We start from the raw sequence: 12,636 nt of genomic DNA on the forward strand, positions 1-12,636 counted from the left end.
CACCATATAACTGTCTCTTTTTCCCTTTCAGTACTGTATTTAATAAATTACATGAAATATTGAACACTATATTATAAAATAGGCTTTGTGTTAGATGATTTTGCCCATCTGTAGTCTAATTTAATTGTTTTAAGTACATTTAAAGTAGGCTGGGCTAAGTAATCGTGTTCAGTACATTGCGTATATTTAAATGCATTTTTGACTTAGGATATTTTCAACTTAGGATGGGTTTAGCAGCATATAACCCCCATGGTAAATTGAGGAAAAATTGTATTTCTATTACAAATGTAGGCACAAAATCTCCCACTAGTTTTAGCAGTACCTATGGCTTTGTTGCCAATAGAAGTCACAGATACTTCCATAACACTATTGTTGCAGGTATCTCAGAATATTGTTTACACTCATCATTACTTCATAATTATAGTACTAACTAGATCTACTCTTAATGCCTCATTAATAAAGATCATGTACTTTACTGTATCAAAATTAAGTAGTCTTAGTGTGGCTGAATTTCCTTGTAATTGTTTTCCTAATAATGGTATGTATTTTATTTTCTGCATTTAAAATATTCTGAGAGGGAATCTATAGGCTTTATCAGACTACCAAAGATGGGAGATCTGTGGCACCAGAACGATTTAGAAATGTTGGTGTAGGAGTTATTCCACCTCCACTCCCCAGCTTGTTGAGACAAGTTCTTTGTTGCCTTTGTGGCTAAATACATTTAATGCAAAGTTGGTCACTCATTTAGTAGGTATCCAATATTTATTTTCTTTTCCCTTCCTATCATTATTTAAGTCTCAGTTACTTCCATATTTGCTAATGCCCTCTTCCAGCATATGACATTGTAAAGGTGGGAAAATCAGCCAGTTAAAAAAGGTTGAACAGTTCAAAGAAAGAATTAAAAGTGAATTAAGTTTGAATTAATATATTTAAGTTTTTAGTATCATCACATTATCAGAATTATTACTTTGATTGCTATCCCTACAGGTAAAACTGTGGTTCTTTTCTCAGTTACTTCATGTCTAAAGCAGTTGTCAGTATGAAGAAATCAGTCTAATAAGTATTTATGGTTATAGTTCTAGGTATTCCATAGTGTGTCTGTTTATTAAACCTGATCCTCCACTTCCTTACAGTAGCCAGATAGCATTGAAGGTCTTTTCTTTAGTGAAAATGCCCTGAACCTCAAACCATTTTGGAAGTATTTCTGCAAGTTAAAAATCCAAAGGACTGTGGATAAAAAATTGTGTGTTACCTTTTAAAATCTGAATATTTTATTTTGCTTAAAAAAATTTTTTTTTTTTAAGTAGACTCCATGCCCAACCCAGATCCCAGTGAGGGCTTGAACTCATGACCCTGAGATCAAGACCTGAGCTGAGATCAAGAGTTGAATGCATAACCGATTGAGCCACCCTTGTGGCCCTGAATTGTATTTTAAATGTGAAGTTGTAAGAGAAGGAAATAGATTGGTGCTCTTAAATTTTCATGGCAGGAGAAACCAAACTTGGGTCGTTAAATTCTCGGTGTCCTGTAAAATAGAGGGCACAAATCTAAGGAGCAATTATGAGCAAGGAAGCTTAAGGAGCTTGAGAGTTAACACAGCAATCTTATTTATCAAGAATTAATAGAAAATTAAGAAGTAACCCACACTTAGTCCTGTGTGTAGTTCTCTTTCAAAAGGGCTGTAATGAGTGCCATTAATAAGATGGAGCTTAGTAAGTACTGACAGTTTTAGGTTAGAAGTTACAGTGTCAAAGACTAAAGTTCTTAAGATGGCTGTAGATTCTAGAAGTAATCAAATGAATGCAGTACCAGAAGGACTTGAGACTCAAGTATTTAAATTGAGAATAGAGGGGTTTTGGTGTGGTTAAGAGTGTCCTGTTAGGATGCCTGGGTGGCTCAGCGGTTGAGCGTCTGCCTTTGGCTCAGGACCGGGATTGAGTCTCTCACATCGGGCTTCCTACATGGAGCCTGCTTCTCCCTCTGCCTATGTCTCTGCCTCTCTCTCTCTCTCTCTCTCTCTCCCTCTCTCTCTCGTGTGTGTCTCATGAATAAATTTTTTTTTTAAGAGTGTCCTGTTAAAGTCTGGTAATTTAGGAGTTGGGTGGGAGAGGGAGAGTGTGGATCAGCTAGATTATACTAGATCAGAACTAGATCAGATCTTATTTTCTACCCTTATAAAAAGGAACATCAAGATTGGATGATGATCGGTTAGAAAAAAACCCAAGTTTGACAGACTGTGTCTTGAGAATGGAGATGCTGTTATAGCACTGATTCAGCGCTCCTGCTTTTTAGTTATTCAGTGAAGACTTTGACATTAATGACTTAAAGATGGGAAGATAAGTGGCATAGGAAGAGACATGTACCTGTTAAGAAAATTACTTGTAAACTTTTATAATTACTTGGCTAATTTGAATCAAAGATGAGTAAATGCTTCCTGATATTTTTATACTTGTAGTACAGAGTGTTTTTGTATTCCTTGTTTTGTTTTCTTCATGTGCCTAATCAAGCACTCACACTAGCCTGTTAGAGCCTCTACTCTGGCTTTTCATTCTTTAATTTAGCAAATGTTACTGAGCATTTCCTGTGGGTAAGGCATTGTGCCCGAGGCTGGGAATACAGAGTTGTAAACAAGACAAATACTGTGGCCACCTATGCTGTGTTAGTCAGGATTCTTCAGAGAAACAGAACCAATGGATTATATATAGATAAACAGAAGGAGATTTATTATGAGGCATTGGCTTAACACCTATGGAAGCAAAGAAGTACCACAATTTGAGGTGTGTAAGCTGGAGGCTTAGACAAACCAGTGGTGTAGCTTTGGTACCAAGCCTGAAGGCCTGAGAACCCTAAGCATGGATGACTGAAGAAAGAAGATGGATGTCCCAGCTCTAGCAGAGTCAATTTTCCCTTCCCCTGCTTTTTAGTTTTGTTCTATTCAAGCCCTCCACTTTGGGGAAACTGATCTTCTTTACCTAGTCTATCATTCACATGCTAATCTTGATTCAAATGCTAATCTCTGGAGACCTCTTCACGGGCACCTCAAGCTATCCCAGTATACCTTAACCCAGTCAGTGTGATGCGTAAGATTAACCATCACACCTATCAAACTGACAGTCTGAGGGGAAGGCCTGCGTTAAACAAGTCTTCTCTTATTGTCCTAGTCATAGAGATGGAACATATTAGAGTGCTTTAATCTGAATTGCATACTTAATATTTGAGAGAGAGTGAGTAACAGCACAAGCTGAGGGAGATCCCCGGGACCCTGAGATCTTGATCTAAGCACAAGGCAGACGCTTAACTGACTGAGCCACCCAGGTGCCCTAAACTACATACTTAGGATAATTATACTAGTTTAGTTTTGGGGAGTCCTTAGGTCTCATAAGCAGTATTTAAGATACTTCAGTCATTTTACTTGTTTTCTAAGATTTTTTTTATTTTCATAAACAGATTTCTGAAAGAAACCTCTAGCTTTAAATCTCTAACTATAACACTTTTTAAATAAGATTTATTTATTTATTTATTTATTTACAGATTTTATTTATTCATGAGAATCCCAGAGAGGCAAAGACAACACACAGGCAGAGGGAGAAGCAGGCTCCATGCAGGGAGCCTGACGGTGGGACTCGACCCCAGGTTTCCAGGATCAGGCCCTGGACTGAAGGCGGCACTAAACCGCTGAGCCACTCGGGCTGCCCAAGATTGATTGATTGATTGATTGATTGATTGACTGATTGATTTAGGGGGGGAGGTAATCTCAAGCGGACTGCACTGAGCACGGAGCCCTAAGTCGGCCACTCAAGTGACTGTGCCATTTAGGCACCCCTCCAGCTCTAACCTTTTAATTGATCACCGTGTCATTGTCTTTCCTCCCACTTCCCGATTTCTACATTGCATATTGATGTCAAGGCTAATCTTAAAATGTTGATTTAATTATGTGATTTTGTGGTCCAGTTATTTATAGAATTTAAAGCTCTTTAGCATAGCTTTCAAGAGTCTATAATAGAGCCCTGAATTATAAGCCACCTTAAATTTACTCTTAGAGGAGCCTGGGGTTTATTTTTGTCCCTGCCTAGTATGCCTTTACTATCTCCCTATCAAAATAGGGAGGTTTGTTTGTCCCTTTGTCAGCATCTGACTGGTAACAGACCATTTTCACAAGACTTCTTTGACAAATGTAAATACTGTTGATCTTTTGGTTTCTTGAATTCTTTTAGCACTTTTTGTTGGCCTAATGACTCGTGCATGTATTGTCTAACATTTCTGTTTTTTATGTGTCTTAATTTTTTAACAAGGTTTAGTTTGGAATATGGGTTTAGAGGAAGGGAAATGAGAACAAAGAAGTGAACCTTGCCTTCTCTTAGCATCTTCTTCAGACCTTAAGATAGCTTTCTAAAAAAAAAAAAAAAAAAAAGATAGCTTTCTAATGCTCTAGATAATGATGGTTACATAAATTCAAACTCATTCTTCAACCTACTACTTCCTTGATAGGTCAGGCAACACTAGGTCTGAAAGCATTGATTTAAAACAAGTAAATGGAAAATGAGATGCACTTTTAAAAAATTTTTTATTTATTTATGATAGTCACAGAGAGAGAGAGAGAGAGGCAGAGACATGGGCAGAGGGAGAAGCAGGCTCCATGCATGGGAGCCCGACGTGGGATTCGATCCCAGGTCTCTAGGATCGCGCCCTGGGCCAAAGGCAGGCGCTAAACCGCTGCACCACCCAGGGATCCCTGAGATGCACTTTTTTTTAAAGTTTCATCTGTTAAGTTACTTGATTTTTCTGCATGTTTTGAAACTTAGTAAGAATAAGGTCCAGGACGCCTGGTTGGGCTCCTGCTTTCGGCTCAGGTTGTGATACCGGGATCTGGGATCGAGTCCCTCATCAGGCTCCCTGCAAGGAGCCTGCTTCTCCCTCTGCCTCTCTCTGTCTGTGTCTCTCATGAATAAATAAATACATCTTAAAAAAAATTAAGATCCAAATCAAACCAGAGTTCTTTCTTTAATCATAGATATTTGAGTAACTACATTGTGCAATCACTTTATCATGGTATACTTACTAGCAACAAATACCATACTCAACATAAAAAAGGTCTAAAGATAATATTGGAGTTTTTTTGGTTGGTTTCAGATTGTCTACAAACTTAAATGATCGCAGAGAATCAGATTAGTGCTTGCTCATTAGCCAGATTCTGTGAAGACAATTTCAAACAAACAGTAAGGTCTATCCTACTAGATATAAAGACAGGAACACCACAGAGTGACAGAGCCCTGGATATTGTATTGTCAAGGGATTTGATAGGGTTATGGGAATTCTGTGAAGTGGGGGACCAGTGTGGAACAGGCTACTTAAGATTTATTTGGTGTCTGGGTATTAAGACTTTGAGGTTAAAGCAGAGTTAGAAGCTTGTTTAGAATAGAAGTGGAGGGATCCCTGGGGGGCACAGCCATTTAGCGCCTACCTTTGGCCCAGGGTGCGATCATGGAGACCCGGGATCGAATCCCACGTCTGGCTCCCGGTGCATGGAGCCTGCTTCTCCCTCTGCCTATGTCTCTGCCTCTGTGTGTGTGTGTGTGTGTGACTATCATAAATAAATAAAAACAAAAAACAAACAAACAAAAGAATAGAAGTGGAAAACATGGAGGTGAGGGTAGAAAACTGGATAAGTAGTAGACTGTTCCTGGCTCCTGATCTGTGTGTACTAATGTCTGGATGAGTTAGAGAGGTAGAAATCACAGATGGGGAGAGTGAGGTGTTAACTTTAGAGAAATAGCTATATATTCCTTGAGACCAAAAGGAAGTAGGAAAGATAGAAACACCTGTCGCTTAGATTTAAGGAGTTTTGGTGTCAGTCTCTATACAGCAGGAAAACCTAATTTAGAAATGCATGGTTTTTCTGTGGAGAAAAGTGCTTTTGCAACATTTCCATTTTATTTATTTATTTATTTATTTATTTAGAAGATTTTATTTATTTATTCATGAGAGACAGAGAGTGAGAGGCCGAGACACAGGCAGGGGGAGAAGAAGCAGGCTCTATGCAGGGAGCCTGATCTGGGACTCTGATCCTGGGTCTCCAGGATCAGGCCCTGGGCTGAAGCGGTGCTAAATCGCTGAGCCATCCGGGCTGCCCAACATTTCTATCTTAGCTGCCTTTTATGGACTATTTAATCTTTTTGACATTGAGAATAGCAGATATGTCTTAACACACTTATACAAGTAGGGAGGAAGATGCCCAATAACTTGATTCTTTTATTTAGTGTGTTTCTGAAATTCATTTAATTCCTTCCAGTTTCTAATTATTATTATTTTTTTTAATTTTTTATTTATTTATGATAGTCACACAGAGAGAGAGAGAGAGGCAGAGACATAGGCAGAGGGAGAAGCAGGCTCCATGCACCAGGAGCCCGACGTGGGATTCGATCCCGGGTCTCCAGGATCGCGCCCTGGGCCAAAGGCAGGCGCCAAACCGCTGCGCCACCCAGTGATCCCCCTTCCAGTTTCTAATTATTATGGGAGTATTGTGTTAAAGGCCTACTTTGCAGGTGACTTCTCAGAAAATGCTTCATGAAATCCTGTGTAATTGCATGAAGATAGGAAATACAAATTTGTGCCTTGTACATTTCAGGTTTGTATTTGGGTTAGATAGATGGTTGTAAAATTTTCTCAAATGTTGTAGTTTTCTTAGTGAGACATCCAATGGAAATTTGTCCATGTAGAGATGACATATGGCCTGAGGAGAATTGGTTTTTGCTTTCCCTTTTCACCTTTGACTTTGTGCCGCCTTCTCACTTCTTTAGCTCTTTCTGGATTTGGTGTTCTTGTATAGAACATTTCTTTTTCTTTAAAACCTAGATAAATGTATATTAAAAATCTATAACTTTTAGTATTGATACAAACTTTTAATATTGGTATTTATAATGGCAAAGACTGATTTTGAAGTTTTGACAGCTGGTAGCACAGATTTGCCTCTGCAGTTAAGAGGAAAAATAAACAGGAAAAAGGAAAGAATTTCTATTACCTATTCACTTGGTTCATCATTTGCCTTTTAATATTATTATTTATTGATGTATTTATCCATCCCTTCTGTGCCTACCTCCAGCCCCAGAAACCCACCACTGTGAGTCTTTCTTTCAAGTAAATGTTTGAATGAATGTGAAGGGTGTTGAATTCCTATATGGAAAACAAAGGCTGGAAGAGGGAAAATAACAGCTTTGTATACAGTTTAGGTACAGTAAGTTCTAGACTAACTCTGCCATTGGCATTTCTGTTGCTTAGGGTAGTGGGCAAGATCTCTGAAAGATTAAGTAGAAACTTAAAAAAAAAAAGAACTTTTCCCATCAGGCTACTTTTTTCTGCAAAATTTGGGTGTGAAAATTGATTCCTTTTTGTGTGTTTGGTAGCAATTATTTATCATGTTTGCAAAGTAATTCTCAAGAACAGTTGGAACAGAAGTATAGGAAGGAGTGTGAATTTTTTTAGATTTATTTATTAACTTTAGAGAGACAAAATGAGCACCAGTGAGAGGGCGCAAAGGGAGAAGGAGGGAGAATCTGAAGCACACTCCACGCTGAATGTGGAGCCTGAAGCGGGCTTCTAACACTGAGACCAGGACCTGAGCTGAAACCAAGAGTCTGATGCTTAACTGTGCCACCCAGATATGCTGTATGTGAACTTTTTATACTAGTTCCTTTTTGATCTTTTATCTCATAACATGATTCTAGGGGGCGTATTCCTTGTGTCTGAATATGGAACCCACCTATGTGGTAGTTAAGTTTGCATTTCCTGGAAAAATGCCAGTTTTTAACACCACATACTCTAATTTTTTTAAAGATTTTATTTATTTGAGGGAAAAGGAAAGTAGACTCCTGCTGTGCAGGGAGCCAAATGCAGGACTCTGTCCCAGGACCCCAAGATCATGACCTGAGCCAAAGTCTCAGCTGCTTAACCAACTGCTCACCCAGGCACCCCACATACATTTAAATTTAATCTTGATTTTTTTTTTAAATAACTGGCTTATCAATGAAACAACATATTAAAGCAAAGTTTAAAAAATAGCAATAAACAGTTTCCCATTAGACTAATGATTTGTTAATGATATTGCCACAGATTTTTGTATAGCCATTTTCCCTCTTGTGAACATTTTTAAAACAAACTTGTCAAAAAGTGGTAAATCTTGGTATCAGTTTTTATTGAAGTTAAAAAGAAATTACTCCAGTCTGGCTTTTAAAGTAACTTTTTCTTTAAAAAAGTTTTTTTTGTTGTTGGCCAATTTTCTTTTCAAGTAGAATCTAGATAAACTTGAAATTCATTTTATTTATTTGTTTGTTTGTTTGTTTTTAAAGATTTTATTTATTTATTCATGAGAGATAGAGGCAGAGACCTTGGCTGAGGGAGAGGCAGGCTCCATGCAGTCCCGATGTGGGACTCAATTCAGAACTCCAGGATCACCATCTGAGCCAAAGGCACATGCTCAACCTCTGAGCCACCCAAGTTTGAAATTTAAATGGTAGTGCTGGGCAGCCCTGGTGGTGCAGTGGTTTAGCGCCGCCTGCCGCCCAGGGTGTGATCCTGGAGACCTGGGATCGAGTCCCACGTCAGGCTTCTTGCTTCTCCCTCTGCCTGTGTCTGCCTCTCTCTCTCTATGTCTCTCTCTGTATGTCTCTCATGAATAAATAAATAAAATCTTTAAAATAAATAAACAGTAGTGCTTATATTTAGGAAAATGCCCTTACCAGAAAAACTTAAAATCATTATAGTAATTCCCAGTCCTTGGAATCTCTAAAATGTAGCTATTTCTTGAGTTTGGGGAGGACAGTGTATTTACCCATAGTAATAAAGCATTGGATAATTAAAACAGGGCTCCAGTTAAAAGCACATGTATGGGCAGCCTCGGTGGCGCAGCAGTTTAGCGCCGCCTGCAGCCCAGGGCGTGATCCTGGAGACCCTGGATGAGTCCCACATCGGGCTCTCTGTATGGAGTCTGCTTCTCTCTGTCTCTCTCTGCATCTCTATGAATAAATAAATAAAGATCTTAAAAAAAAAAAAAGCACATGTTATCTTTGTGGTAATACTTGTTATTTTCTGTAATCTAAGCAAAAATGTGACTCCTTTTTTTAAAAAAAGTAATTATTGATTCATATAACTTGTGATGGGACAGGAGTTAAAAGGGATCTTCGCTTTGTAAGGCTGGTATAGTGTCCATTTCTTCAGTTAGGAAGTAGCATCAGCTAACATTAAGGAACTTGCCAAAGATCATGGGAATCAGTGACAGATGGATATAGAATTCACATGCTCTGGTAAGAGGAGCATTAAGGTCACTGTGCAAGTTCTGTCTTAATACAGTGGGGCCACTTAACAGAATAAACTCTACTTACCCTTATTTTGGGTTGAGCAGTGTAGTCAGTCAGTGGACTCACCATCTGAATAGAGGAAAACTTAACCATAAATGAAACCTAACTGGGAATATCTGGCTGGTCATTCAGTGGAGCATGCCACTTTTGATCTCGGGGTTGTGAGTTCCAGTCCCACATTGGGTGTAGAGATTACTTAAAATGTAGGTTAAAAAAAAAATACATATGGTACCTTTATTTATTTACTTATTTTTAAAGATTTTATTTTCTCAGTAATCTGTATACCCAGTGTGGGGCTAGAACTCAAAACCTTGATCAAGAGTGGCATGCTCCACTGAATTACGTCAGCCAGGGGCCCCTGGGGTAACTTTGAAAAAAACTAGATAAGGAAAACTATCTTAACATTAAATCTTAAGAATTTAAAAATTTTAGTGATATTAAGTGATAATCACCTTTTCATAAAGCTCTCCTTTTCCCCCTTTATTTTGCTAGGTGGTATGGTCAGGAAAAAGACTACAATGTACTAGTCATGGATCTTCTTGGACCCAGTCTCGAAGACCTCTTCAATTTCTGTTCAAGAAGGTTCACAATGAAAACTGTACTTATGTTAGCTGACCAGGTATGTGAAATTTTGATGAAAATAAAATTTGAGAATACTAATATTAACTGTAATGTAAATTTTTATAAACCAGAGTATGTGTCATTTTGTAATATGTAACCTTATGTTCAGCCAAAAAAAAAAATCGTAGATCTCATCAAGTGTTATACTACTCTAATACAACTTAATAGAGGTTTTCCTGTGGCAAAGGACAGAAAGGGATTATATTGATTTGTTACTCACCTGTAGACTAGTAGTTTTCAAGTTGTTCATCAGATGGAGTCTGTTTTAGTGAAGAACACAGGTTTCTTTATAAGATTTTTGAAGAAAGGGCTCAAAATATAGAAATGCTGTAGCGAGTAACTTTTATTTTAAAAAAATTTTTTTTTAAAGATTTTATATATTTACTCATGAGAGACACACACAGAGAGAGACAGAGGCAGAGACAGACACACAGGCAGAGGGAGAAGCAGGCTCCATGCAGGGATCCCGACGATGTGGGACTGATCCCGGGTCTCCAGGATCACGCCCTGGACCAAAGGCGGCGCTAAACCACTGAGCCACCCAGGCTGCCCTAGAGTGACTTTTAAAATTTAGATTGGATGTGAAAATAAAATGAGATGATAAACTGGCATTTGAGGTAGAATTCCTTTTTTTGGGGGGGGGGGTAGAATTCTTAAAAGTACAAATTCAAAGAATTAGAAAATAGTGTTAATTCTCTGTAATCAGCACCCGATTTTCCAGTATGATTAACATAAAAAACTTAAGTGGCTCAAGCAAGTATTAGCAAATTACATTGTATTTGTGGTACATTAAGAACTCCAATGTTGAAAGGTTAAGATCCTCCTAATATGTGTTAACTAACAAGTGAGTGAATCCAGTCAAAAGGGTATATTCTGTAGGTTCTGTAACACATAGTTATTCATAAGTGAACATTTATTGAGGGCCTTTCTGCATTACTTAGCACTGGAAGGTGCAAATAAGAATAAACACTCTGGTCCCCTTTTCATCTAGGAGGGTACAGAAAGATGTAGAGAAAAATAAAAAAAATATGTACATGGTTTTGTGATAGAAGGCTGTATATTGGGTACCCTGGTAACGGGAAAAATGTACTTCAGGGAAGGAGGGGGGTTGCAATAAAGCAGTGACTTAAGGAGGTAGCTGCTGAGTCTGGGCTCTGTAGATGCTAGATAACTACTTGAGGGTAAGTAGTTTGTGCCATTTATTATCTTCTGGCACGCCTTTTCCCAATGAATCCATGATCCAGTATCACTTAGCCTTGGACAAAAAGCACATCAGGTGAGACAAATGTTTTGGTTTTCTTCCTTTAATAAAGTACAAGTTGCTGCTTATAACTAAAGGTGTTATTTGGACATTATATACATCTACTTTCTTGAAAACGTAAATAGTTTAAGCTAGAGATTACAGATTTGGCTTCAAGAGGTACTTGTCAAAAGTTCAAAATTTGTATGGTAGTAAAAGCTCTAGGGAAAATGGGGACAAATGAAAATTAGAATCCTGACACATCCTACTGAGAAGAGCAAGAACATACGCTTGTCTTTGGATATTGAAAACATTTTCAAATACTTAACTATCTTACAGAAAAGATATTTGATAATTTGGCAAAACTATTTTAGAAATGATAAGAAGAAGTGATGCCATAGTTAAAAGACAGCTTTAAAATTTAAAGTTATTTACATAACAAGGATAAACATTTTGTGTGTTTTTTTAAGATTTAATTTATTTATTCATGAGAGGCACACAGAGAAGCAGAGACATAGGCAGAGGGAGAAGCGGGCTCCATGCAGGGAGCCTGATGTGGGCCTTGATTACATGACCACAGGACCACACCCTGAGCCGAAGGCAAACGCTCAACCACTGAGCCACCCAGGTGCCCCAATAAAAATATTGTTATATGCAAAGAATTCTTAAAGTTAACAAGAAAACGACAAGCCAAAAGAATAATGGGCAGAGTATGGATTGATAGTTACAAAACAGTAAATGACCAGACTTCTAAACTACGTGTTAGCAAAGAAGTGAGGTCAATACCTATCATGTTGGCAAATTTTAGAAAGAACTAAAATAAGTTGGTTAGTGGGAAAAAGAATACTCTCAAGTGCTGCTGGAAAATGAAAGTTAGAGCCTATTTTAAAGATAGTCTGGTGCTACCTATCAAAATGATAGCTGCTTCAACCCAGCCACTCTCTACAATTGTATGGGGTTTATAGCCCATAGAAATAAAGCACTACTAAGGTAAGGAAGCATTTGATTTACACGTTAATAGCCGGCTGCCTGGGTGGCTCAGTGGTTGAGCGTCTGCCTTAGGCTCAGGGTTGTGATCCTGGAGACCCGAGATGGAGTCCCCGAGTCCTGTGTGGGGCTCCCTGCCTGCATGGAGCCTGCTTCTCCCTCTGCCTGGGTCTCTGCCTCTGTCTGTGTGTCTCTCATGCATAAATAAATAAATAAATTTTTAAATATGTTAATAGCATTATTGTTTACAGTGTTAAGACAGTGGGAATAATAATGGTTGGGGAAAACTTATTTATACCATAGAATATTTGTGGCCATTAAAAAGAATGCTAAGACCTATACCATTTGACTTGGTAGAATTTCCAAGAAATTAAGAAAAGATTGTTAGAATGATAGGCTTACTATTCAGTTTTTGAATATGATTGCTTTGTGTGGAGA

The 12,636-nt window shown here is 38.2% G+C and overlaps 1 protein-coding gene across 11 annotated transcripts in view; it reads left to right on the plus strand.

The window, feature by feature from the left end:
* CSNK1A1 (casein kinase 1 alpha 1) overlaps nucleotides 1–12,636 on the plus strand; it is a 50,392-nt gene that overhangs the window by 14,006 nt on the left and 23,750 nt on the right. For all 11 annotated transcript variants that reach the window (XR_007410322.1, XR_003131090.3, XM_035715611.2 and 8 more), the window contains exon 3: nucleotides 9,843–9,969. Coding sequence is in view for 9 of the 11 variants with exons in the window: in XM_035715611.2 (XP_035571504.1) it covers nucleotides 9,843–9,969 (127 nt within the window). In the remaining 2 variants the exon portion in view is untranslated. The remainder of the gene's footprint in view (nucleotides 1–9,842; nucleotides 9,970–12,636) is intronic.

This window comes from Canis lupus, chromosome 4, assembly GCF_003254725.2.
Source record: "Canis lupus dingo isolate Sandy chromosome 4, ASM325472v2, whole genome shotgun sequence".
In the NCBI taxonomy this organism is placed as follows: domain Eukaryota; kingdom Metazoa; phylum Chordata; class Mammalia; order Carnivora; family Canidae; genus Canis; species Canis lupus.